Genomic DNA, 27,757 nt, shown 5'->3' with positions numbered 1-27,757 from the left:
CCAGGTGCCCCGAGAGCTACCATTTCTTCAGTGCATGTCTAACACCAAGCATGCTGCTGTTTTCATGTGCATTCGTTTTCTTTAATCCTCACAATAACACCATGAAGTAGTATTATTTTAATCTCCATGTGACAAATGAGGATGCTGAGACTCCTTAAGGAAGGAACAACCCAAGGTCACATGCCTTGGAAGTACTGTGGCCAGAATAGGAGCCTCTGTCTGCCTGACTCCAGAACCCATGATCTGTACCCCCCCACACACTATACTACCAGCTTCGGAAATGAAAGATTCCTGCCAGATCCCTAGCTAATAGGCCCCAGTGGGAGCTCTTGTCTGTGGAGATGCTTAGCTCAACCCATCTCTGTCCTTCCTAATGATGCAAACCCCCAGCCTCCGACTCACCTGGCTCTGTCCATTCATATAATCAACAAATCTTTTTAAGTACCCATAACCAAGAACATAAGTTAGCAGGTATAGTTAACGAAGTCTTCAAATTTTTTAGATTTCTGGAAGGAATCACGAGAATTCACCAACAGTAGTTATTTCTAGGAATTTTAGTGGGGAAGGGGGGGGGCTTTTATTTATTATTTATTTACTTTATACTTTTTTTACTTTCACTACAAACATATGTTTTGTTAAATAAAAACTAACCTAAAAATTTAAGTGAGAAGAAAATATAAAAGAAATGTGTTAACACCTCTCTGGAAGATTGGCTTAAAAATAATGAATAACTGGGGCACTGGGAAGGTTTAGTTGGTTGAGCGTCGGACTCCTGATTTCCACTCAGGTTATGATCTCAGGGTCGTGGGATTGAGCACTGCGTCGGGCTCTGCGCTCAGCACGGAGTCTGCTTGTCCCTCTTCCTCTGCTCCTTTCCCCTCCCTCCCTCTCTTTCTCTGGGATAAATAAGTAAAACCTTTTTTTTATTATTATTATTTTTTAAAGATTTTATTTTATTTATTTGACAGACAGAGATCACAAGTAGGCAGAGAGACAAGCAGAGAGAGAGGAGGAAGCAGGCTCCCTGCTGAGCAGAGAGCCCCACATAGGGCTCGATCCCAGGACCCTGAGATCATGACTTGAGCCGAAGGCAGAGGTTTAACCCACTGAGCCACCCAGTGGGTTTTTTAAACCTTTTTAAACAAATGAATGATTAGGGCCCTGGGTGGCTCAGTTGGTTAAGCATCTGCCTTAGGCTCGGGTCGTAGTCTCAGGGTCCTGGGACAGAGCCCAGCTCGTTGGGCTCTCCACTCAGTGGGGAATCTGCTTCTCCCTCTCACTCTCCCTCTCTGATCTCTCTCTCAAATAATTCTATAGAATCTTAAAAATAATAAGTTAAAGGGGCACCTGGGTGGCTCAGTTGTTAAGTGTCTGCCTTTGGCTCAGGTCAGGATCCCGGGATCCTGGGATCAAGCCCCACATCAGGCTCCCTGCTCAGCGGGAAATCTGCTTCCTCCTTCCCACTCCCCCTACTTGTGTTCCCTCTCTCTCTGTCTCTCTATCAAATAAATAAATAAAATCTTAAATAATAATAATAAATTTAAATTTAAAAATGAATAATTGAGGGAAACCCAGTGTTGATAATAATTCTCAGTGATACCCAGTTATGGGCAATCCTGTGACCTTGGACAAGTCTCTTCCCCTCCAAGGGACTTTAAGAAATCATCCGTAGGTGCTTCCTTGCTTTCAGTACTATTTGCTGATTCACCTGGGAAGCAGCAGGTCGGGAGCCCAGGGTTAGAGGTCAGCCTGAATGACAGGCAGTGGGAACTGGAGAGGAATGACCAACCATTGCCTGGGAGCCACCGGCCACATGACCCTGGATGACCCACGGAAGCCCCTTAGGCCCATGCCTCGGCTGTCAAATGCTGAGTCTGCACTTGAAGCCTCGTTAGGTCTCCTCAGTCCTGACACTGTAGCATTCTATTGTTGGCCAGAGGGGAACAGGGGGGAAGGAAGAAGTTAGGGATCAGGTCTGAGATGCTTATGGTTTTCTCACTGAAGTCGATGGGCTGATTTTTTTTTTTTATTCCTTCTTTTCTCTGAGGGGCATCGATGTACTACTGGGCATCCACACCCCCGTCCGGGACAAGGCTGCGGGTGGAGTCCAGCTTACCTCACTCCCCAGCCAATACGTTTCCTGAGCCCAAACTGTCTCCTTCTTGATGAGAGAATTCCCAGCCTTTGAGACGTGCATCATTTCTGTTGTGTCTTAAGCCATCCAAGGAGACTGAAGGCAGGAAATGGTCTGAGTCTCCTGACTTTGGTTCCTCAGGGCAGAGAATCACTGAACTTAGCACTGTTCTTCCCTTTCCTGTTGTCTCCTTTGTTTCTTTTTCCCTTACTGCTGGCTTCTCGATGTCTATAACCAGGGAGCCCCAAAAGGAGAAATCGTTCTGTGGCTGTAATAACAGAGGAAAGCAAAGATGGTCCACTAATTGGGGTTTTTTGCTCTTTGTGATGAGTCGTGAGTACCCGTCAATCAGATACTGATTGACAAGTAACCACTGACACAGGATTGTACTTTATCACTTACCGAGTAATTTCACCTCTGTAACCAACTCACCACTTACCAAAGCCTGCAAGGTTAGTGGGTGCTCTCTTCCGTTTTCCAGATGAGAAATCAGATGCCCTAGATGTCATAGCAAATAGGGTGGCCAGGGCTCCTGGGAGGCTCAGTGGGTTAAGCCTCTGCCTTCGGCTCAGGTCATGATCTCAGGGTCCTGGGATTGAGCCCCGCATCAGGCTCTCTGCTTGGCAGGGAGCCTGCTTCCCCCCTCCCCGGCTCTCTCTGCCTGCCTCTCTGCCTACTTGTGATCTCTCTCACTCTCTGTCAAGTAAATAAAATCTTAAAAAAAAAAAAAAGGGTGGCAGAGCATGTACTAGCATTCAGACTGTCTGACCTGCCCAGTGCTCTGGCTGTCGTTCCTCCATGGAACCCAGGAGGCAGCCTTTCCCATGAGCATCCCAGCACTTGACTTCTCTCCGGGAGGCTAGGGATCCTGACAACCTCCCCGAATCCCATAATTAACACCCTCATCCCCTCACCTCAGAGGCCCCCAGAAGGCACCTCGGGTAGAAGCATCTTCAGCAGAGATCTGCCTGGCTTAGCTCTCAGAGAAAGAAATGGTGCCCTGAGCTTTCCTGATCTGGCAATGTTACCGAGACCAAATGCTGCTGCTCTCCAAGGCACCTTGCTGCCTGAGCCTGGGAGAAAGCTGTGGCCCAGGGAGAAGGATACCAGTGGAATTAAGAGGCTGGTGTTCAAATCTCACCTCTGCCATTTGCTGGCTCCGTCACCTGGAGGGAGTCCGTCACCTGTCTGAATCCCTGTTTTCTTTTATGCCCAGTGGGGATCATACTCGTTATCTCGCATGGTTCTTATGATGACCAAATAGGATGATTCGTTTAAAAGGGAACTAGCCCAGCTTTGCGCAGTGGCAGTATCGTAGCCAATGAGGTTTATCCGAGGCGCGATTATTGCTAATTAAAAGGGAACTAGCCCAGCCGCAGGCATGTGACAAGTTGCCTCTGAGACTCCTGTCTCCTGCAGCATGTGAGAGATGAGCTGGCAGTGGCCGAGCGGAGCCTATCTGGCTTCTCTGTGAAATCATACCTGATAGTATCTTCTCAGACAAGTGGCTGGCTGGGCCTGCTGTCTCCTCTCTGGCTTTTCAGATCAGCATTAATGAGTACTGGGGGCTGGGGAGTGCCTGGGTGGCTCAGTGGGTTAAGCCTCTGCCTTCGGCTCAGGTCATGATCAGGGTCCTGGGATCGAGCCCCGCATCGGGCTCTCTGCTCAGCAGGGAGCCTGCTTCCTCCTTTCTCTGCCTGCCTTTCTGCCTACTTGTGATCTCTGTCAAACAAATGAATAAAATCTTAAAAAAAAAAAAAAGTAAAAAAAAATGAGTCCTGGGGCCTCCTCCCTGCTCCTTCTGGTCTTGCACCGGGCTTGCTCCTTGAATAGGAAGGGGTGAACCTCTGAGTACCCCCAGCTGAGTCCATAGAGTCACATAGAATCACATGGTCCCTGTGATGGGCTTGACCATTCGCTGTCACGGCAGTTGACTTGCCTCCAAAATCGGGAATCAAGACCCTGATCAAAATGGGAAATTACTCAGAAAGAGCATAGTTGATGTAGGAACAGATACATATAAAAATGCCTTCAGGGGCGCCTGGGTGGCTCAGTGGGTTAAGCCGCTGCCTTCGGCTCGGGTCATGATCTCGGGGTCCTGGGATCGAGTCCCGCATCGGGCTCTCTCTGCTCAGCAGGGAGCCTGCTTCCTCCTCTCTCTCTCTCTGCCCACTTGTGATTTCTCTCTGTCAAATAAATAAATAAAATCTTTAAAAAATTTTTAAAAAATTTAAAAAATAAATAAATAAATAAAAATGCCTTCATTGTGAGACTCCAGACTTAGACGACTCCATCTCTGGGCCTCAGTTTCCTAATCTGTCAAGCAAAGAGGATTGGGCTTGAAGGTTCACTGAGGCTGCCTTAGTTATGCTGCGATTTGTAGCGGTTTCTCAAGAGTCAGACCCATGTTCCTGAGTTTCCCGCCCTGCCTCTTCCACCCCCACAACCGCTGCTCGCCTTTTAGTTACACTGGACTGATTGAGAACCAGTAAGACCAAACCCAGTCTTGTCTGCAGGCTCCACCCACCTATCTTTTGCCATGAGGGATCACAAAGGCAGCATTAACTCCAGAGGCTAAGAACCCCAGGGAACTTTTCCTGGGGACTAGGACCCCAGGCATAATGATAATTATGCCTCTGCTTAGTATCCCCAAGCCTGAAGGGGGACCTAGGGATTTGAGACTACACTGTCCCTCCCTGCCCTCCACAAATGCTGGTAAGAACAGAGATCTGGGGCGCCTGGGTGGCTCAGTGGTTAAGCCGCTGCCTTCGGCTCAGGTTATGATCCCAGGGTCCTGGGATCGAGCCCCACATCGGGCTCTCTGCTCAGCAGGGAGCCTGCTTCCTCCTCTCTCTCTCTGCCTGCCTCTCTGCCTACTTACGATCTCTGTCTGTCAAATAAATAAATAAAATCTTTAAAAAAAAAAAAAAAAAACAGAGATCTGATGAAGAGGAAGAGATGGGGCACCTGGGTGGCTCAGTGGGTTAAGCCGCTGCCTTCGGCTCAGGTCATGGTCTCGGGGTCCTTGGATCGAGTCCCACATCGGGCTCTCTGCTCAGCAGGGAACCTGCTTCCCTCTCTCTCTCTCTCTCTCTGCCAGCCTCTCTACCCACCTGTGATCTCTCTCTGTCAAATAAATAAATAAAATATTTTTAAAAAAAAAGAAAGAAAAGAAAAGGAGGAGATGGCCAGTGGTATCCTCAGAAAAATGGGGGAAAATTAAAAGCAAAAGCAAAAACCAAGCAAAACCCAAACCCTGTTTCTAAGCAAAGAACTGAAGTCGTGCATGATGCATTTCAGAGCGTGGGGGGGAAACAGCCAGCATGGGCTACGACTGGGGAGAAGGTAGCGGCTGAGACCTTGCACCTGGATTGGGGCCCACCCACAGATTTTGTGCCAGGACCAGCCCCCTCTTCTAGCACAAGACAGGCTCTGTCAGGCAGGCTTGGCTGATCGTGTGGGCTAGGAAAGTGGGCAAGCCTTGGCGAGTCACCAGAAAGGCAAATTCAGTTGTCATTCAGACCACGTTTGCGCTGGGTCTCAGCGGGGCTAGCTGAGAAGCATAGGGGCAGTGGACGAATGGAATTGGGTGATGATGGACAGTCAGACATCATCCAGAATTCTCTTCATGGAGGTCAGGACCCGGCTCAAAGAGGAGATCCTGAAGCAGGGTTCAGGTCCAAGGAAGGGATCTAAGCTGAAGGCCGAGGAGCAAGAACCAACAGAGAGAAACTTGTCCTGGGAATCACGTCATGGGGGGTGGGGGAGGGGCTTAGAACCTGGGGGGCCCTGGGGGGCCCTGATACATCAGATTCCAGGCCTGATTGGCAGCTCAAATCCCGCCTACCCGTGTCCACATGGGTTTCTTGAATCCAGAATTTTGAATGAAAAGAGCATGAGACTTAGGTGTGGGTAGTTGGAGAAGGTGGAGGCTGAACAAAGCATTGTTTGAATCAGAGGTCTGGCTCCTTACTTAAAAATCACCAAGAGGGGCGCCTGGGTGGCTCAGTCAGTTCAGTGTCAAATCTGGAAAAAAAAAATCACCAAGAAAAAAAATAATTTAAAAAAATGCATAAAGGGGTATGCCGTGAAAGGAGAGATCAGACCTCCACAAGTCCACCTCAACGATTTAGAGAATATAAAATCAATGGAGGTTCAATTTTATATCTATTATCATAGCAAATTTAAAAAATAATGATAATTATGCCTATGACGGTATAACAAAAATTGTTCCATTATTTATTGCTGGCAGTCATTTAAGTGGTATAACTTTTCTTTTAATATTTTATTTATTTATTTGACAGACAGAGATCACAAGTAGGCAGAGAGACAGGCAGAGAGAGAGGAGGAAGCAGGCTCCCTGCTGAGCAGAGAGCACAATGCGGGGCTCGATCCCAGGATCCTGGGATCATGACCTGAGCTGAAGGCAAAGGCTTTAACCCACTGAGCCACCCAGGCACCTAAGTGGTAAAATTTTTTAAGATTTTATTTATTTGAGAGAGCACAAGTAGGGGGAGCAGCAGAGGGAGAGGGAGAAGCAGACTTCCCACTGAGCAGGGAGCCCAATGTGGGGCTCAGTTCCAGGATCCTGAGATCATGACCCCAGCAGAATGCAGCCGCCCAGCCAACTATGCCACCCAGATGACCCTTGGTAATATAATCTGTTAGAAAGGTAACTTCGGGGGCGCCTGGGTAGCTCAGTTGGTTAAGCAACTGCCTTCAGCTCAGGTCATGATCCTGGAATCCCAGGATGGAGTCCCACATCAGGCTCCCTGCTGAGTAGGGAGCCTCCTTCTCCTGCTGACCTCTCTCCTCTCATGCTTTCTCTCTCTCATTTTCTCTCTAATAAATAAACAAAATCTTTTAAAAATAAAAAGAAGAAGAAAGAAAGAAAGGTAACTTTGCAATATGTTCTAAGATAGACAAAATGTTTATAACCCTTCATTAAGCATCTGCTTTCAGCCCGGGTGGCAATCCCAGGGTCCTGGGATGGAGCCCCACATCAGCTCTCTGCTCAGCGGGGAGCCTGCTTCTCCCTCTTCCTCTGCTGCTCCCTCTGCTTATGCTCTCTCGCTCATGCTCTCTCAAATAAATAAAATCTTTAAAAATAAAAAGGTTTTTTAGATGAAAAAAAAACAAAAAATTATATGTACAAAGTTTTTTTTTTTTTACAAGGGTGTTTATTGTAAACATTGTACACAACCAAAATATCCTCTTATGGGGCTATTCAGATATAGTTAAATTATCTACTGTAAATATTATGCAGCCATTATATTTATAGTCACAAACCTTATGGATATAACAGGAAATTCTGGAGAGATTTGATAAAATGGAAATAGCAGGACATGAACTTATATTTATACCATATCTATTGGTGTGAAAAAATGATGTGTGCATTTGGAAAAATCTGGAAAAACAGGGAAAATTTAAAAAGGTGATTAGATGAGAAATATCTCATGAGAAAGTTTTTCTAATTTTGTTTCTGTACTTAATTTGATATTAGGTTTTTTTTTTTTCTAAAAAGGAAAGACAATAAAACATTAAAAATAGGTCCCCAGGTGCACCTGAGTGGCTCAGTCACTTAAGCATCTGCCAAAGCGTCTGCCTTTGGCTCAGATCCAGGGTCCTGGGATTGAGCCCCGCATTGGTCTCTCTGCTCGGCGGGGAGCCTGCTTCCCTGTCTCCCTCTGTTTCCCTTTCTGCCTACTTGTGATCTCTGTCAAATAAATAAAATCTTAAAAAAAAAATACAACTCTTTATCTCAGGGTCCTGAGTTCAAGCCCCACATTGTGCATAGAGCTCACTTACAAAAAATGTGGCCCTAGAATCCCTTAATAAACTCTTAGATATTTAATACAGTCCTCCTGAGATAACAAATTCCATAAAGGCATTACCTTCTGTAAGCAGTAGAACTTTCCTTTATTTGTCCTTTAAAGTCCAAAGTATAAGCTCTTCCTCTATGTACCAGGATTGATTGGAAAAGTCCAGATCGTTCCTTTTCACACCTATTTTTATTTTTTTTTATTTATTTATTTTTAAGATTTTATTTATTTATTTGAGAGAGAGACAGTGAGAGAGAGCATGAGAGGGGAGAAGGTCAGAGGTAGCCGACTCCCCATGGAGCAGGGAGCCGGATGCCGGACTCGATCCCAGGACCCTGGGATCATGACCCGAGCCGAAGGCAGTCGCTTAACCAGCTGAGCCACCCAGGCGCCCACCTATTTTTATTTTATTTTTTTAATTACCTGAGCTCAGCGCCCAACCTGGGGCTCAAACTCACAACCCTGAGATCTAGAGTTTCAAGCTCTGCAGACTGAGTCAGCCAGGCGCCCCCACACCTGATCGTGCAGTTTCCAGGTCTATCCTCTTAACCTTTCTTCGTCTTTGCACACTGAAGAGTCCTATTTTTTAATAGCCCTTGGATGGTTTTAGCTGTCCTCTGGATCTCTCTCCCTCCTGCCTGTCCCCAGAGACGCAGCGATGGAACTACACACAGTAGCCCAGATTCAGCCGCATCACCACCATTTTATATTTGGGTGGAATGATTTTTGCTTTGTTTCCAAAAGGCCTTTATGGTGGTGGCTGGCCAGATGCTGGTGGCTTTTTTAGCTCTGGTGGCATATTAAGCCAATGTCTTCTGGGAACAATAGAGAATTATTCCCCCCACCCCGTGCTGTTCTTTTACTCTTTTCTTATTTTTTTATTTTTTATTTTTCAGCTTACAACTGACTGCTCCCAGCTATCATTTAATTAGTAGAGCTAGGAGTACTTCTTCCCAGAGCATAAAACTGTAACTGAAGCTCATAGGACGTTTTTTGTCAGCTCACACAGCCTAGAAATGCTCTCGAACATTAGCACTCAGGAAGATCTGGGGGCATCTGTGGGGCTGGGGGTCTGCCTGGTGCTGTCTTTCTTGCATGATTTCTACTGGCGATCAGTCCTGTCTTTTCATATCCACACATTTTTCCATCCAGAGACATGCCTGTTTGTTTCTGTTTCCTTTCCCTGATCCACCCCCATCCCCCCACCTGCGTTATGAGAAAGTGCTTCCCTTTCTCTGTCTCCTCACAGCCCCCCACCCCTCTGATGTAGAACCATGAGGGGCGGGGAGCGTTTTAACCTCTAAAGGACTGGCTACTGGCTTCCCTAAGTACCGGAATAACCGTGGACATGAGTCAGATGTGATTTCCTCCTGCTGGAAACATGTTGCTTTTCTTTGAGCAGGTTCTGCTTCCTAAAAACTAAACAGAAAGAATGTCTGGAGTGGAAAGAGCTCGGGCTGTGGAGCCAGGCCGACCTGGACCTGGGTTTTCCATTTAAATTGAAGGGCTGCAATGTGACCTTGGATGGATGACTTACCCAGTCTGAGCCTGTATGAGGAAGCTGTTGCTGCTACTACCATGTCCCTTAGAGCATGTCCCACAGGCCACCTGGGGATCTCATTACAAAGCAGATTCTGATTCACTAGGTCTGGTAGGGCCTGAGATCCTGCAAGTCTCTCTTTCTCTCTCTCTTTTTTAAAGATTGTATTTATTTGAGAGAGCGAGAGAGCGTAAATGGGGGTGGAGGGAGGCAGAGGGAGAGGGGGAAGCAGACTCCCCACTGCGCAGGGAGCTGGATGCAGGGCTCCATCCCTGGAGATCATGACCTGAGCCAAAGGCAGACCCGTCACTGACTGAGCCACCCCGGCGCCCCTGAGATCCTGCATTTCTAACAAGTCCCCAGGTAATACTGATTCTGGGGGACCTCAAAAAGCAGTGGTTCTTGTTGTTGTTGTTGTTTCTAAAATTGTATATATTCATTTGAGAAAGGGAAAGACAGAGAGAGTACAAGCAGGGAGAGAGGCAGAAGCAGGTGACCACCCCACTCCCCCACCCACGCACCCACCCCCGCCCGCTGAGCTGGGAAACCCACCCCGGGGCTGGATCCCAGGACCCAGAGATCATGACCTGAGCCAAAAGCTTTAAACCTTTAAAAACCTTTAAACCTTTAAAAACCACTGATGCCTGGACCTCACGGCGGACTCCCCAGCCCCTTTGCAGTTTGATTGGCAGTGGGATGTAGTCTGGGCGCTGGGCCTGGAAGAACTCCCCGGATGATTCTAATATGCATCCGAGTTTGAGACCTACTTCTTAAAGGGTTATTAGAAGTAAATGTGAAACACCCGACAGGCAGAGAAAACCATGGTTTTCTTCTTTCCGGTTCCTTGCCCTGTTCTCTCTCTGCCCTAGTCCCCAGCCCATCAATCAGTCAGGAAAACCAGGGCACCAGCATCTGCGCTTGGCTTCGAGACTCCTCCCCGAGCACCTGGCATGGGAGTTCTTAAAGCCACTCATGAGGGGCGGGGCCCAAGATAATAACGCAATGTTGTCCAGCAGTGGGAATTTTAAAAGCTCCCCAGTGACTCTAATACAGCAACCAAGTTTGAGAAGTAGTGCCTTTATGAGATTGCAAAGAGTGAAGAACACGGGAATGACGTCAATTACCAAGGGGCGGTGCAAGGACTCAGGGCTGGAATGCCCCAGAATAGGAAGCCAGGCCAGACACCAGGTCCCTGAGATCTTGTGTCCCGGGTAGTTGGAGGGATCCGCTATCCATGGCCCTAGCAGAAGGGGGTTTCCTGCCTTGTCTCCCCTTCCTCCCTCCTCACACCCATCCCCTCCCTCCTGCCAGGTTTCCCAGAAGCGCAGACCCTGCTGCTCTGCCCTTTTGCCCTCCGACAACAAGTGTGGGCTTGTCTGTTGAAGGAGGAGAAGCTGGGATAAAGGGTCAGTTCTATTCCAGATGAGAGAGCCCAGGAAAAGACTTGGGACTCCCCCTAACCCCCACCGCCACCCCACAAGCCCAGGGATTCCTTTCAGGGCCTCAAACATTTATTGAGCACTTACTATGTGCCAAGTTCTATGCTAAGCCCTGGGATGATCCCTGCCCTGAAGAAGCTCACAGGGGAGACAGGATGTAAGCAATAATGGTCCATGCGGGGAAAAGAAGAGGAATGTGTCCTGGTTAGTGACGGGGACCAAAGGAGGAAAGGAGCCGATGTGAGGGAATCGGAGCATACACCCCAAGTCGCTCCCGCTGAGTCTTGCAGGATAAGCAGTGGTTTTCTAGGCAGATGTGGAGTGGCAAGAGAAGCCCAGTGTTGTGAAATGGCCCAGCACATTCCGGGAGCTGGAATTCTTCTGGGAGCTGGAGCGCACTTGGGGAGTGAGTGGTAAGAGGAGGCTGGAAGGCTGGGCCAGCCCACCGGGCAGGGCACCGCAGCAGACTCTGGGTTTCATCTTGCAAAGAACGGATGTTCTTTGCCTGTTGAGGTACTTGGCAGCAGAGGAGAGGCACCCTCTGACTTGTGTTTCCGGTGAATGCCCCTGGGTGTCACGGGGAGACGGATGGACGGGGAAGCTGAGGGCAACCACCCAGGCGAGTCAGGAGAGTCGCGGTGAAGTCAGCACGTGTACTCGCAGATGGAGAGCGGGGAATGGTGGGAGCCCTAACAAGAAGGCAGACTTGAGGGGATTTGATAGGGCGGCAAGAGATGCACTCGGGGCAGGGCCTGGGGAGAGGGCGGTAAGGTGCACAGGGCACAAAATTGAAGGTCTCGTTCACTCAAAAGATCGTGCAGGTTCTGGGCTTGAGTGAGAAGGAAGCGTCTGGGATGGGTTCAGGCCTGTGCTGTTGGGGTGAGCCAGATGGTGAGACAGCGTCCTGGAGCAAGGCCTGGGGGAGATATAAGCACAGCTGGTGGCAGGGGGTGGGGTGGCAGTGAGGACAGGCGGCTCTCCAGGGCCCCGAGCTCAGCAGGAGCTCTCTCTTGGCCTCGGAGGCTGCGTGGGGCCACTCCGATGGGCCCGCTGTCACGCAGGGGCCAATGGCATCCTCACAGAGCCCCACCCCTGACCCCCAAAAGCAGCCCTCCACCCCTGTCCTGCTCCGTCCCCCGTGATGGGGCTTCCACAGGTGGCAGAGGGGTCCCCTGCCCCCACACCGTGACAGCAGCCTCTGCTTGCGAGCCCGGAAGCAGGTCAGCTGGTCCCACTGGAAAAAATTCCAGTAGGGACGCAGCCAATATCATCCGGTGGCTCAAGGTGATTTCAACCTTCTGGGAAGCCTGCGATGAAATCAGAGGACAGCTGGAGTGCCCGGGGGCAGCACCCTCTGATGAGCAGGAGTGAGAATGTGTTTCCCGTCACCCCGGTTTACCCAGTTTATACGCATCTATTATCCGTACGGCAGGTCTGTGCCGAGCACCGGGGCTCACGGAATGGGGCCAGAGGTGGTGGGTTCAAATCTTACCTCTTCGTTCACTAGCGGCATGACCTTGGTCGAGTTTCTCTCCATCTCTTCAGTTAAGTGAGGAGAGTAACAGGAGCTTTCTCTTGGGCTGAGGATGGAGATCATGTTTGTTAAGGGCTGAATTCAGCCCCTCAAAAATAGGACTCAGCAATATTTGTCAGACATCCTGGAACAGAGGCCGTTCTGATATTACAGATGTGAGAGCTGAAGGGGACCCTTGGTCTAGGCCTTGCACTTAGTGGCGTCTCTCTGGCTGCCCCCAAAGCTCATGCGGCTTCTGGGGCCTCACACTGCCCCTTGGTGCTGCAGAATCTTCTTCTGCTTTCCATGTCAGCTGAAGATTACACCTGTGTTGAGAGCCATCTTCTTGAGTCAGGAGCCTGTTAACTAAAGATTTGGGCTGCCCGGTCACTGCTCCCCACTCTTAAACACCAGCTAGGAGCTAAATGCCAGGATTCAAAAGCCTCCTGCACGCCCCTCCCAGGCATGGTGAACCAACCTTCCAGCTGTATCCAAATCAAACAGATCAGGTGCCTATTTTCCCTGAGGGATGCCCTCTCTTTGCCTCACTTAATGGTCTTATTGATGATGGAAGCCTTGGGCGGGAGCCCAGGAGGCTGGAGGGGCAACTTTGTTCTCAGGGAGGGCCATGAGGCCCCATCAGGGACACATCTTTGGTCTACTCCTGGATGGACCACAGAGCAGGGAAGCAAACCTCTCAAGTTGGAGATGCTGTGGCCATCTTTGAGAAGCCCATCTCTTTAACCCCTCTGTGTCCGCAGGCCATGGAGAGCAAGCTACTCATCGGGGGCAGGAACATCATGGATCATACCAACGAGCAGCAGAAGATGCTGGAACTAAAGAGGCAGGAGATTGCGGAGCAGGTAGGGCTGGGAGCTTCAGGTCTCGTGGACGCTCATGGCCTTGAGGTCTTGTCTGGAGGACACAGGGCAGTGAGCCGTCAGGGACTCAGCGTCCCTGGGATAGAGTGCTAAGAACCTCAGACACGCGGCCCTGGGTCCCATGGGTCCCCCAGCCCAGGAGCTGCCTCTGTCAAGGGCACCACCAGCTGAGGGGTGAGAGGAAGTGGTGGCTCTCCATGGCTGGTGTTCTCCAGGCCTTCCACAAAGGTATGAGTTCTGTGCCAACCGTATGACAATGTCCTGAATCTTCAAGAACCACAATTTGTTGGTCCTACCAGTCATCTATGATGCCATATGGGGAGAGGGCAAGGCAGCTGGGAAGCCAGTATGATGCGAATCTATCTTGGCTTGATACTCCTTGAATGGGCCAGCTCTTCGGGCTGGGGTCTCCATCCCCAGGGGGCAGTGTATGGCACAGACATGGCTACATGAGCTAAGAAGAAGGTTCAGAGAGGCTCTGCTGACGATGGGTAGGAGCAGGGGCCATGGGCCATGGGACGCTTTCTTCTCCTTCCCGGTGTCTGTGGCCACAGTGGAGCCAGATCCCGTGATAGGCAGAGTGAGCTTGTCCCCTGAGCTCCCTTGGCCCTCCCTGGGACATGCTGGCCCACTGAGCCCCTGTGCCCTGCCTCGGCCTAGAAACGCCGTGAACGGGAAATGCAGCAAGAGATGCTGCTCCGCGACGAGGAGACCATGGAGCTCCGGGGCACCTACACGTCCCTGCAGCAGGAGGTAGAGGTCAAAACCAAGAAGCTCAAGAAGGTGAGAGGCTGGGGGGGGGGGGGGCCTGGCAGCCTCGGCCCGAGGCAGTCACAGACCCCACCTGAGGGGGTCTGTGCTTTAGGGAACTGCTGAAGCCCAGAGTGACTTCGCCGGGGCTGCCGGCCTGAGGAGTGGGGGGAAGGCGGGGGTCCGGGTCTGGGGCAGACTAGAGCCTCTTCTCCTGGGCCAGGCTGGGCCTGGTGGGCTGGGAAGGCCTTCACCTCCAGTCTCCTGCTGCCATCCTGACAGCGGTGGGTAACTTTCCCTGCGCAGTGTCACCAGCGAGTCACGGTTGGGTAGCCAGGCCCAGGACAGGAGTGTCAAGGAGGCCTGAGGAGACGCAAGCCTGGGGGAGCTCTGGAGGGGAGCCGCAGGCCTCTGTAGACACAGGAAGGAATGAAACTGATCTCCGGAACCCTGCAAAGTCCAGGGCCAGGGAAGGGCGTGGACAGGGACAGGAAGCAGCAAATTCCAGCCCAGATTCTGGGAAGAACCTGGAAAACCCACTGGGTTGCTGATGTGAGTGGCCCAGAGCAGGCCAGGAGGAGGCCCAGCGGCAGTGGCAGTTTCCAGGGACGTATCTTCCTCTTGGCGGGTTAGGAGCGGGATCGCTCCAGGAAAGCCGGATCATGATCCTGGAGAGGCAGGAGTGGGACAGGTCACCTTCCAAACTGGCTTAGGCCCCCTTCCCTCCAGGACTCCGGCACGGCAGATCTGTACTTGGGTCCTGACCCGGACTCTTCTTGTAACTAGTGGTGTGACCTTGAGCAACTGTGTCCCTGAGTCACCTCTTCTACCAAAAGAGGGTGTTGGGACTAAAATGTCTCTCGGGTCCCTTTCAGTTTTCCACAAGGTGACAGCCTCGGAGAGGGAGCAGGTAACAGGTCCTAGGGGAGGAGGGACAGGGTGGCCCTTTGAAAACCCCGTCCTCATCTGTGGTAGGGCAGGAGGGAGGAGGCAGGGGCCTCGCCCTGGACTCTGCTGGTGGAGCCTGAGCCTGCAGCATCGGGGTCTGGGCCGGGAGACAGGGGCCTCGCCACCCCACGGCGCAGCCTCTGAGCGGCGCTTGTCCCCGCACAGCTCTACGCCAAGCTGCAGGCGGTGAAGGCAGAGATCCAGGACCAGCACGACGAGTACATCCGCGTTCGGCAGGACCTGGAGGAGGCGCAGAATGAGCAGACCCGGGAGCTCAAGCTCAAGTAGGGCCCCCTCCTCTTCCCATTGCTGGTCCTCCGCTGTCCATCATTACCTGGCCTCTCTCTGAGGGGCTTATTCCTTCCTCAAGGCCTCGTTCCAGCCGTCTACTCTCCCAGGAGTCCACATCCCTTAGGAATAAAATGTGTCTGAGGGGGAGGACGAATTGCTTATACCACCTCTGTTTCCTTCTCCTTCCTCTGCCCGGCCGCAGCGATGAGTCTCCCGAAGTGCATGCTGGGTGCTGGCCAGGAGTGACCCCTCGGGCCCTGAGTCCACAGTGTTTGCCCCAGAAGCAGGGGTTTCAAGTTCTGTGATTGCTGTAGGGATCCTCACTTCTCCAGCTGTCCGGTTTTTCCATCTCCTCTGTTCCCTTTTGACTTGCCTCTTGACATCTTGCTCCAACCTTCGCGTGCCCCCTGTGGTCTCTCCCTCCCCAGTTTCCCATCTCTACCTCATTCCTGCTCCCAGGTACCTGATCATCGAGAACTTCATACCCCCTGAGGAGAAGAACAAGATCATGAACCGGCTCTTCCTGGACTGTGAGGAGGAACAGTGGAAGTTCCAGCCACTTGTGCCCGCCGGAGTGTGAGTCCCTCACCGCCTGGTCTGGGCGCACCCCAGGTTGGGGGCGGCCAGGGGTCTGCGGTGACAGCGGTTTTCTGTGGATTTGGAGATGGGTAGGAAAGATGCAGGTGGAGGATTGATTTCTCCAACGTAGGCGTCTTCACGAAGGAAGGGTGTTCTGCCCAAAACAAAATGTCTCAGGTGCCCCGTGAGGGACCCAAGGAAGGGAAGAGCGTCTCAGCCTTTTGGCAGTCCCAGTGAATGACAACATCCGGTCAGTCTGGAGAAGATTCATTCATCGACTGCCAAAAACAGCAACAATAGTTAATATTTGCCTTCCTGTGTTGGGCACTGTGTACAGGAGTCTCCGGACTGAAGGTAAATCAGACACGGTCAGAGCTCACAGCCCGGTCAGGAATGCAGGGAAGTGATCAGATCAGGAAATGATAGCGGTGTGACCCAGGCTTGGTCAAGCAGCTCAGCCTGGTGATTCAGCATTTCCACCTGTTTCTCTACAGCCAAGCTGGAAGGGACAGTTTGCATCCGCCGATTTGGTGTATCGCTCCCCCTGCTGGTGGCTTGAAGAATAAGATGCTCCTCAAACCCAACAGAGGGACTGACTGCCTCACTCAGTCCAACCACAGTCCTTTAACTGAAAATCTGAACAGGGCTGTTTAGGAGGCTGAATACCAAAGCACTTTCGTGGGGGTTCTTTGCTCTCTTTATCTTAGGAATATTAATGACAAGATAGCACAGGATTCTTCCCAACACTAGGTGGGAAGCTAGCTATAAAGGTCTCTGGCTTTTCCCCAAAACATCAGATGCCTATTTAATCGATCTGCTGTCTAAAAGGCTGGCCCTACCCAAGCTTACACATTGCAGCTTTGTAAGTGGCAAGTTCATGAATAGAGGACTTTTCAATGGTGTCCCTTTGGACTTGACGCAAAGCTTCCAGGAGATTCTGAAAGGAAGCCCAGCTTGAAAGCCACTACTCTAGTGCCCTCTGCTGGAGAGAGATGCTGGTGAGGCTTCTGATTTGTAGGGTTATTGATTTTGTAGTTAGAATTCTGAGTTTCTCAACTTAAGTTTTACAGGGGTGCCTGGCTGGCTCAATTGGTAGAGAATGCAACTCTTGACCTTGGGGTTGTGGATTCAAGCCCCATGTTCGGTATAGAAATAACTTAAAAGTAATTTTTTTTAAAGATTTTATTTATTGGGCGGCTGGGTGGCTCTGTTGGTTAAGTCACTGCCTTTGGCTCAGGTCATGATCCCGGAGAGTACCAGGATCCAGTCCTGCATCAGGTTTCCAGCTCCACAGGGAGTGTGCTTTTCCCACTGACCTTCTCCCCTCTTGTGCTCTCTATCACTCAAATAAACAAACAAATAAGGTTTTATTTATTTATTAGAGAGAGATCGGGTCAGGGTAAGGAGCATAGGAAGAGGAAGAGGAAGCAGATTCCCTGCTGTGAGCAGGACTCAACCCAGGACCCTGAGATCATGACGTGAGCTGAAGTCAGGTGCTTAACCAACTGAGCCACCCAGGAGCCCCCAAAATGAAAGCTTTGAAAAGAAAAAAGTTTGCAGGTTGAGGAATTTCTTTACATTAGATAGAGATGAGATGAGAGACTCTGAGAAGGCATGTTTTTTAACTTTTTATTTTGAAAACTGAGCATTGCAAGAACAGTGCAAAGAATTTCCATATACCCCGGATGCCTGCTGACTTTCCTAGCCCATTGTCTCCGTCTCTTTGGCTTTAAAGGTGAAGCTGTGCTCCTGACCTGCTCTTTGTGTGCCTCAACCCCCTCCTCCCCACACCAAACAGTTCTGGGCAGAACAGGAGAGCTTAGTTGCTTTTGAGGCCCTGTTCCCCCTTCTTCTCTCTCTCCTCTTTTCCCCACCATCCATCTTGTCTTGCTCGAGGAGAGTAGTGCAAAGAGAGAAAAGGTGTTTTCCTTGCCATCAGAAAGCCTGAAAATTGATCATTTCTCAAAAGCTTCCCACTGGGGCATATCTGTGTAGTGTTTTCTTTACAGAAATCTTTGGGAAGAATCAGGCCCTACATATTGACTTCAACTTGCACAGAGTTGCCCCCCAAACTGCATGCAGGGGTATGTTGGGGGGGGTGTGTTTGGTTTAGTTTTATTTTAGAAATAGAGGGACAGCACGCCAGGGGCAGAGGGAGCAGGAGAGAAAGGCTCTTAAGTGGGACGCCTGGGTGGCTCAGTCGGTTAAGCATCTGCCTTTGGCTCAGGTCATGATCTCCGGGTCCTGGAATCGAGTCCTACATTGGGCTCCTTGCTCACCCAAGAGCCTGCTTCTCCCTCTGCCTGCTGCTCCCCCTGCTTGTGCTCTCTCTCTGACAAATAAATAAGTAAAATCTTAAAACAACAACAACAACAACAAAATCTCAAGCAGGCTCCAGGCCCAGTGCAGAGTCCTATGCAGGGCTCCCTCTCACAACCCTGAGATCCTGACCTGAGCCAAAATCAGGAGTCAGACACTCGGGGCGCCTGGGTGGCTCAGTCGTTAAGCATCTGCCTTCAGCCCAGGTCGTGATTCTAGGGTCCTGGGATAGAGCCCAACATCGGGCTCCCTGCTCAGCTGGGAGCCTGCTTCTCCCTCTCCCTCTGCCGCTCCCCCTGCTTGTGTTTCCTCTCTCACTATATGTCTGTCTCTGTTAAATAAATACATAATCTTTATTAAAAAATTAAAATTTTAAAAAAGTTAAAAAGAAAAGAGTTAGACACTTAACCAACTGAGCTAGCCAGGCACACCCGCCAGGCAACTCCTAAAACACGCCCATATGTACTTATTTTGGAAATCTACCCCGTTTTCTTTTTTCTCCAACATCTCTGTATCACCATTGGTTGAATCACAGGTAAGGTGCCTTCTATCCTCACAAACAATTTTGAAAGAAACTTGAACTGAGAAACCAGTTTCACAGCCAGCTCCAGCAAAAACTACTGTACAATATGACCTTGAATGTTTAGTTTCTCATTATAGACTTTTTTTTTTTAAAGATTTTATTTATTTGACAGACAGAGATCACAAGCAGGCAGAGAGAGGAGGAAGCAGACTCCCCGCCCAGCAGAGAGCCCGATGCGGGGCTCGATCCCAGGACCCTGGGGTCATGACCTAAGCCGAAGGCAGAGGCTTTAACCCACTGAGCCTCCCAGGCGCCCCTCTCATTATAGACTTTAATTTTCATTGGATTTATACAAAATTGTCTTCTAGGGGTTTATATTTGGCAATGTCTGTAGCCATTGGTTCATAGTTCATAAAATTCTATTTGTGACTTTAGCCCTTGGCCCTTTGCAACCCCAGCTACCCTAGAATCTTTTCAAAGGCATTATGGTGCAGTAGGAAGAGACTGGACTTGGGGTTTAGAACATTCTGAATTCTAGTCCCTGTTCTGCCACTTACTTGTGGCCTGGAAAACGTTTTAGTTTTTGTTTTAAGATTTTATTTATTTGGGACACCTGGGTGGCTCAGTGGGTTGAGCCTCTGCCTTCAGCTTGGGTCATGATCTCGGGGTCCTGGGATCGAGACCCGCATTGGGCTCTCTGCTCAGCAGGGAGCCTGCTTCCCCACCCCTTCTGTGCCTGCCTCTCCACCTACTTGCGATCACGCTCTATCAAATAAGTAAATGGAATCCTCCCCCCCAAAAAAAGATTTTATTTACTTGAGAGGGAGAGAGGGCGAGACTGAGCACGGGGTAAGGGCCGCAGACTGCCTGCGGAGTGTGAAGACTGGCCTCAGGCTGGATCCCAGGACTCTGAGATCACAACCTAAGCTGAGATCAACAGTCAGCCATTTACCCAGCTGAGCCACCCAGGCACCCCTGGGGAAGGTTTTTAAACCTCTGTGAACCCAAATTGCTTCACCTGTGAAGTTGACTTAACCGACTGAGCCACCCAGGCTCTCCCAGATGACTTACTTAGAAGGAAATTTCAGGATCTGATGAAGGAGTATAAACATTTTGTCTATCTTAGAACATACTGCCAAGTTACCTTTCTAGCAGGTTATATCGCTTAGGGGGGCCTGGGTGGCTCAGTTGGCTGGGCGGCTGCATTCAGCTCCAGGCATGGTCTCAGAGTCCTGGGATCCAGTCCCGCTCTGTGCTCCTCGGGGAGTCTACTTGGCGTTTTTCTCTCTCTCCCTCTTCTTCTGCCCTTCCCCCTGCTCGTGTTTTCTCTCTCTAAAATAAATGTAAAAATCTTAAAAAAAAAAAAGGGGGGGGGGTCAGTAGACATGCCAGGGAATGCTGCCTGGTGGACTGCTGGCCTGCGGGGACACAGGGACTAGATCGAAGAGACCAGGCTCGCTGTGGCAGAGGATTGGGCATGACCTGGAAAGAAAACTCTCCCTATGAAGTTGGATGCCAGTTTGCAGCACAAAAGAGAAAAAGGGGGGAAATCAAACATCTGATAATGACATCGGGGTTAGCCCCTAAGAGCTGAGAGATCACTTTTTATTAGTATTAAGGGGAAAAAAATACTGTGATAGCAGCCATATAGCAGCAAGGGTGGGTCATAGGACAAGTCTTAGTATCTGCGCAGCATGTAACTACTGTGGATCCCTGTTGGGAGGGGGCTTTTAGGCAGAGCCAGGCCCCTGCTCTGGGCAGTCAGCCACTGCCTCTTACTAGAGAGGGATCAATCATGGAAAGTAGGCCTGGGGCAGAAGAGGGAGTAGATGGGAAATTTGGTGTCCCAATTACAGACTCCCCTCCCCCAGCCCCTTCTTCCCGCATGCCACCCAGAATAGCCCTGGCATCTTTACTGGGTCAGGCTGCCAATTTGCACTGATCCACCACTCGGTTCTCCCAGCCCTGTCCCCCGGTCCTATTCCCAGAGCTTGCAGACGCTCCCAGCCCCAGCCTGGCCTGGTGTCCTCCTGAGACACAGAGCAGCATCCTAAAAAGAGTATCTGGGCAGATCCAGTTCCAAACGTCTTCCTAATCCAAAGGCATTTTGCTTGTCCTGAGCCTCAGGCTCTTTTTCTGCCCTGTATACAACTCGGGAGATTGTGGAGAAGTTCAAACGGGATGTGTAGATGCACCGTAGAAATAAGAGGTGATGTTACTAATTTTCCCCCCTCTCTCCTGGAGTTGTCAGGGCTTCTGCTGTGCTTATGCACAGCCTCCCTACCCTCCCCCGCCCAGACCCCCGCACCCCTGCCCCCCCCCCGCACCCTTCCCCCCTGCCCCAGGGACCACACAGCTGCAGAGTGAGCTGGGGCTTCTACAGTTCCATCCTTCCCTGTTTTTACCCATAAAGTAGGGCCAGAGGGGTCCAGCACTCTCTTACATGCTTGATAAAATGAACCACAAGAATGGCATTGTTGGGTACACTCTGCTGCAGAAGGCAGGCACCGTTCCCTCAGCCCCTGCACTGCTCGTTCCACTCCTCAAGGACAGGATGTCCTATCTGTGAAGTACTCCGCCTGTTTCTTCTCCTCTTCTGTCTTCTGTCTGCCTTTTGGCTTTTTTTTTTTTTTTTTTTTTTTTTTTTTTTTTGCATTGCTCCTTTGTATCTCTGCCTGAAATTAGCAAGTTGAATGGAGAATAAATCATCTTCCCAGCTGCTGGGGGGTTGAGCCTTTGCTGTGTGCTCTGCTAAGTGCTTGTCTTGCTTCATCTCAGCAGTTCTGTGTGACAGGGTGGGGGTGGGGGGGTGACACAGCTGAGTCTCAGAGGTATTTGGTGACTTCGAAAGGTAACACAGCTTTAAGGGGCAGAGCCAAAGTTTGAACTCAGATAGGTCTTACTCCAAAACCTGTGTTACTTTGTTTTAATGGAAATACTTTGTGGATTTCTTTCCTATCTTGGTTTGCTTATTTGGATAATAAAAGCAATACGCCACATTCATCAAACTGCTGAAAGGAAGAAGTCTGCTATCCTGTGAGATGGCTAGGATAGAAAGCAATGGAAGTATTCAAATGCATAACCAATTTGAAAAACAATTTGGCAATATCTAGCAAAGTTGAAATGTACATACGCTACCATGGAACCATTGCATTCCTAGGTGTATACCCCAGGGAAACTGTTGAATATGTACTCAAAGATATCTATACAGAAATGTTCACAACAGCACTGTCTTTAATTAAAAAAAAAAAAAATCAACCTGGATGTCCATCAACAAGAGAATATTATACATATACATAAATATATATGATGTTATATTGCAACCTTAAAATGGTTAATATAAGCAAGCTTTTAATAATCTAATTAGAGGTACGTGGATAAATCTAAAAAAGTTTGTTGAGCACAAAGAAAATGCAGTACGTATACCACACAGTTCAAATTTTTGCAATAGGCATACAAATACCCATGTATATTGTTTATGAATATCCACATATATAAGTAACTATAAAAACATGCACTGCATTGAATAGCACCGCAAATTCAAGAGAGTAATTAACTCTGGGGAGGGAAAGACAGGAGATTTAAAAACAGCTTACACTTAAAAAAAAAAAAAAAACTTACACTTTATCTCTTAAAAAAAATTTGATGTAAGTATAACAAAATGTGAAACAGATGACTTGACAAAGCTGAATGTTAAGCGTACATAAATTATTTTTATACTTTTCTGAATATCTGAGATAATTAGATATAAAGTGATATATTTTCATTATAAAAAAGTTTAGATTTTGCAGAATAGCATAAAGATAATAAAAATCATCTGTAATCAAACCATCCAAAGACAATAACTATTAACATTTTGTTGGAAATGCAGACTTTTTTCTTAGCACTTACATTTAAGTCTATAATCTATTTTGAGTTAATTTTATAGATGATACAAGGTAACGATCCAACTTCATTTTTCTTGCCTTTGGACATCCAGTTGTCCCAGTACGGATTGTTGAAGAGGCTGTTTGTTCCCCATTGAATGGTCTTGGTACTCTTATAGAAAATCAACTGATTGTAGATATAAGGATATATTTCTAGACTCCCAATTCTAATCCATTGATTTCCATGTCTGTCCTTATGCTAGTACCACAGAGCCTTGATTACTGTAGGCTTTGTATTAAGTTCTGAAACTGGGACATGCGAACCCTCCAACTTTGTTCTTTTTGAGGATTGTTTAGGCTATTTTGGGACCCTTGCATTTCAAGCCTGATTTTTTAATCTTTTTTTTTTTGGACTCTTAAGAAGAAAACCGAAAAGAGCCACTCATCATCAATGGTTTTGCATAGTCTGTGAAACCAGCCTATGAATCTGAAAGCTAAAAGAAGATTGGATTTCTTTTCTTCATTTCAGCCCTTAGTCAAACCATTTTACTGTGAGGGGCAGGGCGGGGACAGAAAAAATACAAGAGTAAAGAAATATATGGTTTCTTGGGTTATGATAGTTTTTAGTTGTCCAGCTGTATTAGAACAAAGAGAAGAGGGGCATCTGGGTGGCTCAGTCCTTAAGCATCAGCCTTTGGCTCAGGTCATGATCCCAGGATCCTTGGATCAAGCCCCTCGTGGGGCTCCCCACTCAGCTTCTCCCTCTCCCACTCCCCCTGCTTGTGTTCTCTCTCTCGCTTTCTCTCTCTGTCAAATAAAATAAAATCTTAAAAAAAAAAAAAAAAAAGAGAGAGGAACATTCCTGTGGACTATCTGCAGAACCTCCTGCCTACTTTGAATGATACTTAATTCTTCGTATCATTTCCCCCATTTCAAAAGAAACCCACTCTAATAGAGCCTCTTCCCCCACAGCAACAACAGCCAAATGAAGAAGCGTCCAACATCCGCAGTGGGCTACAAGAGGCCTATCAGCCAGTATGCTCGGGTTGCTATGGCAATGGGGTCCCACCCCAGGTACAGGGTAAGAAGCTGGGAAATAGAAGGGAGGGAAGGAGAGGGAGCCCAAGGGAGGTGATGCTCATAATCTCTGCTTGCTCTGCCTACCTCACCACCTCTGCTATCCCCAATATCAACGGAGTGCCGAAGAGATGGAACCTTCAGGGCCGCTGCTCACGTCTGCTCTGATGTTCCCACCACAGGCTGAAAACATCATGTTCCTGGAGCTGGATGTGTCCCCCCCAGCTGTCTTTGAGATGGAATTCTCTCATGACCAAGAACAAGATCCCCGCGCGCTACACATGGAGAGGCTCATGCGCTTGGACAGCTTTCTGGAAAGACCTTCCACATCTAAAGTTCGAAAGTCCAGGTCCTGGTCAGTACCCCTGTGCTCAGAGTGGGCAGGGGACTTAGGAGGCATGGAGACCACAGAGGCTGGATGAGGCTGAGGAGGGTTTTGGTTGTACCTGCCAGACATTAAGGGTGGGGGGAGGGGATAACTGGGGTCTTCGGGGAGGAGTTCCCACAGCAACAGGATGAGGCAAAGGCCAGTCCTCACTTCTCGGTTTCCTGCTGTTTCTCAACCTCCCCATTCTCACACCTCATCCCTCCCCTCTGCAGGTGCCAGACTCCTCAGCGGCCTCCAGCCTCTACCCCACACGCCTCACTGGCCTCCGCTGCTCTGCGCCCCACAACAGTGCTAGACCATGAGTGACAACCTTCCGTCAGGCTGCCCGGCCAAGAGCCTCCTGGGACGGGGAGCCAACCCTGGATCGTCTCACCTGACACTCAGTGTGCGTGCGTGTGTGTGCATGTGCGTGTGCGTATGTGTGAGGGGGCGAGACCCTGGCAGACCGTGCGTCGGCCCGCTCTTCTCAGCCTCCTTTATTTAATTCATGTTATTTATTTGTGGAGTTCGGTTTCGGGGGAGATGCCCTCGCCTGAGCCTGCCGTGGTCACTACAGAGCCTCCTTTCCTTCTGACTTTAGAACCCCCCACCCCCGTGTCAGACCTCAAGCTCCTCTCTGTCAGCTGCTCCCAGAAGGGAAGGTAGCCAGGGCCTGAGGAGAGAGCACTCTTTCTACCTGTCTCACTCCATCATCCATCTCCTCCCGCTGACCGTGAGCAGTTCCTAAGCACTTTCTGGGACTAGAAAAACGCTCGATGTCCACAAAGGACCAGAGACGTCCCGACAGCGTTGGGCCTGTGCTCCCAGCGAACAGAGGCCTGCACTTCCCTCTCCGGACCTCAGATAACCTCTTTCGGCCTCTTGGGCTCCTTTTCAAGGACTTACATGACCTCACCGACACAGCCCATGCTCTTCGGCTTCGGCAAAAACTCATGGCTTACCCAGCTCTGCTTCCTGGCCACTGTCCCAACCTCTGGATGGGAATTGTGAACCGACCGGTGGAGGCCCCTCCTTCAGGACCTGCAGAAAACGAAACCGTAATGGAGACAACACGGACAGTCATCAAAGGAAGTCCCGTCTCTGAGTCCCTTCATTTCTGTCCCCACGGAGAAACAACTTGGGTCAAGTGATCAAGCCAACTCCCCGTTTTTTGAGATGCCGCTCCTTCCTGCTGTGGTCCTTTTCCTCTGCAGCTGCCTGGAGCCCAGTTCAGGGCGGCAGGAATCAATGTCATTCTCCCTCTGGCTACACAAAGGTACCGGGAATCTGTTGCTTCCCCCTTCACGTAGCACAGGAGACAGAGACCCAGGCCCGATCTGCGAGCTTTGCCAATTAACGCCAGTTTCTGCATCCCGTTTGTCAAGCACTGTTTTGTTGAAAACGGATCCTTTCTTCAGCGTTGTGCAAATTAGTCCCTAGGGAAATGCTCCCCACTTCCTTTTGTGACATCTGAAGATGTTTCCAGTTATCTCAAGTAGTAAGTAAGTTTTGACCAAAAAAAAAAAAAGATAGAAAGATTAATTTTCATTGATTTACTTTGTAAGTGTATATTTTGGTAGAGGAATAAACAGGCAATCACAAAAGAAACAAGTGATTTAAGATCTCAAAATGCCCTCATAGTGGGAATCTCTGGTCCCCAGAAATAAAAGGATTTTAGTCATTGGGACAGAAGCATGAAACTGACAGAGATGCTTGCATTTGGTGGGGCAGGGATGGGGGCTGATTACCTGGGTCTTCTCTTTTTCCATCAAGAAGTGAACCCTTCTTGCACAGTTCAAGTTCTGCTCTAGGGACCAAGCTCTGGTTTGGTTTCCTTCACTGATGCTGTCATTTCTGCCATAGAAAATGACAGAAATGACAACAACTAGATGGTTGGACAACTCAATTGCCATTTGCTCCCATCCCTCAGGGGAACACCATTCTTCATCAGAGCGCAAGAGATTATTTGAGACTCAGGATTCGGATCAGAGGTTTGACTGTGTCTGGGACAGGAATTATGTGTAGAAATCCCCCAGGCGGCCTGGGCACCAAGGGACGTCATGCCTACACTGAACAGCCTCTCCCGCTGACCTTTCCTATTTGTGGATGAAACAGCACGTGTCACCCCCATTCATCACTTGGACACATCGACTCTGCGTCATCTGGTCACTTGACCCTCACAGTCTTAGAGCACAAAATACCCAGTTTCACCACCCCCCCAGTCCGAGGGCTGGGCCCGAGGTGTGTCGAAGGAGGAGCTCCTGCCTGCGGCTTTGTGTACGTGTGTGTGTGCGTGTTCTTGTGTGTGTGTGTGTGTTTACCTCCGCTCTACACTTGGGGGACACTCGACACTCGGTGTAAGATATGCTGGGAACAGGACCACCGGGGTGGTTGGATCTCAGTCTCTCTGTCTCTCTCCTTTCCCTTTTGATGTATCGAACATTTGATTGACAAAGTGAAGGCCTTGATGAGGACCATATTTCTGTGTCTGTTGCTATGGTCTTTATTTAGGACAACAGTTAATGCAGTGGCCCATTCTTGTCACTCTATACATATGACTATACGGGGACGTATGTAATATATAAATATATATAAAAAAACATTACCCTCTGGCTCCTTGGCTTCAGATGAGGCCTCTCTGTTGAGCTGAAACGCACCTGCAGCTTGGTGCTGCCGGCAGCCTGCTGCCCAGCCCTGTCCAAATTAACACAGTCGATAATAAAGGAATGAGTATCGTCACAGAATTGGTTGCCTGCCTTCTCTTCCCTTTTTACTTCTTTATACTTGCTTATGCACTTTCTCCTTTCTCTCTCTTCCTTGTTTTTCCAAGAGGGCTTGGGGAGTTTTCAGATCTCAGCTGCAGCTATCAGGACCTTGGGGAAGAATGGGCAGCTTAAAGGGGACTCATGTGCCCAACAGGGCCTGGAGGAAGGTCCCAGCTCTAGCCTGAAGTCTGTGTGAGAGCCATGGCAATGGCTGTTCGTGTTCTGGGCGAACAGTCCCAATCCCGTTCATTCTGAGCTGTTAGCAGGTGTCTGAACAGCCTGGATGTCCAGATTAGCTGTCGATCACCATGTGACAGCTCTGCCCCTCCATTGATCAGTCAGGAGAGATGAAAGCGGGTAGTAATGTGTGTAAAGCACATAGATGTGGCTGGCACATCGTGGGCATGGAATTAAAATGGTTTAAAAGACTAATATCCCGGGACGCCTGGGTGGCTCAGTGGGTTAAAGCCTCTGCCTTCGGCTCGGGTCATGATCCCAGGTTCCTGGGATCAAGCCCCACATCAGGCTCTCTGCTCCTCGGGGAGCCTGCTTCCTCCTCTCTCTCTGCCTGCCTCTCTGCCTACTTGTGATCTCTGTCTGTCAAAGAAATAAATAAAATATTAAAAAAAAAAGACTAATATCCCTAAATAAATAAAAATCTTTGAAAAAAAAAAACCTAATATCCCATTCGGCTCTCTTCCCGGGGCTTCTTTCCCTCCCTCCATCTGGGTTCTGGCTGTTGGTTTCCTGGAGCACGGAGGCCTTATGGGAAATGAAAAGTCATTGCTGCTAACAAACAAACACAAAGCCCCTACCTCCGGGGAGGAGAAGGCCCTCGGGGAGCACTGTGGTTGACCAGTTGGTCAACCTTCCCCTTGAAGGGCTCCTTGCCCACCTGCCCTGTTCCAGCCTGGAGTGTCAGGGCTGGAATGGCTCTGCTGCT

General features: G+C 49.5%; 1 protein-coding gene across 2 annotated transcripts in view; it reads left to right on the top strand.

Moving 5' to 3' along the window:
* KIF3C (kinesin family member 3C) overlaps nucleotides 1-26,793 on the top strand; it is a 35,916-nt gene extending 9,123 nt beyond the window's left edge. The window contains exons 2-8 of one of the 2 annotated variants that reach the window (XM_082745071.1): nucleotides 13,210-13,311; nucleotides 13,990-14,112; nucleotides 15,193-15,311; nucleotides 15,778-15,894; nucleotides 23,578-23,686; nucleotides 23,865-24,037; nucleotides 24,283-26,793. In XM_082745071.1, the coding sequence (XP_082601197.1) occupies nucleotides 13,210-13,311; nucleotides 13,990-14,112; nucleotides 15,193-15,311; nucleotides 15,778-15,894; nucleotides 23,578-23,686; nucleotides 23,865-24,037; nucleotides 24,283-24,376 (837 nt within the window). In that variant the 3' untranslated portion in view covers nucleotides 24,377-26,793. The remainder of the gene's footprint in view (nucleotides 1-13,209; nucleotides 13,312-13,989; nucleotides 14,113-15,192; nucleotides 15,312-15,777; nucleotides 15,895-23,577; nucleotides 23,687-23,864; nucleotides 24,038-24,282) is intronic. The other variant, XM_082745072.1, reaches the window with a different exon arrangement.
* The last annotated feature ends 964 nt before the right edge of the window (nucleotides 26,794-27,757 follow it).

Source organism: Mustela nivalis, assembly GCF_964662115.1.
Source record: "Mustela nivalis genome assembly, chromosome: 8".
NCBI classification, from domain to species: Eukaryota; Metazoa; Chordata; class Mammalia; order Carnivora; family Mustelidae; genus Mustela; species Mustela nivalis.
Note: the sequence above shows the minus strand (reverse complement) of the source record. Positions and strands in the feature narration are given on the sequence as shown.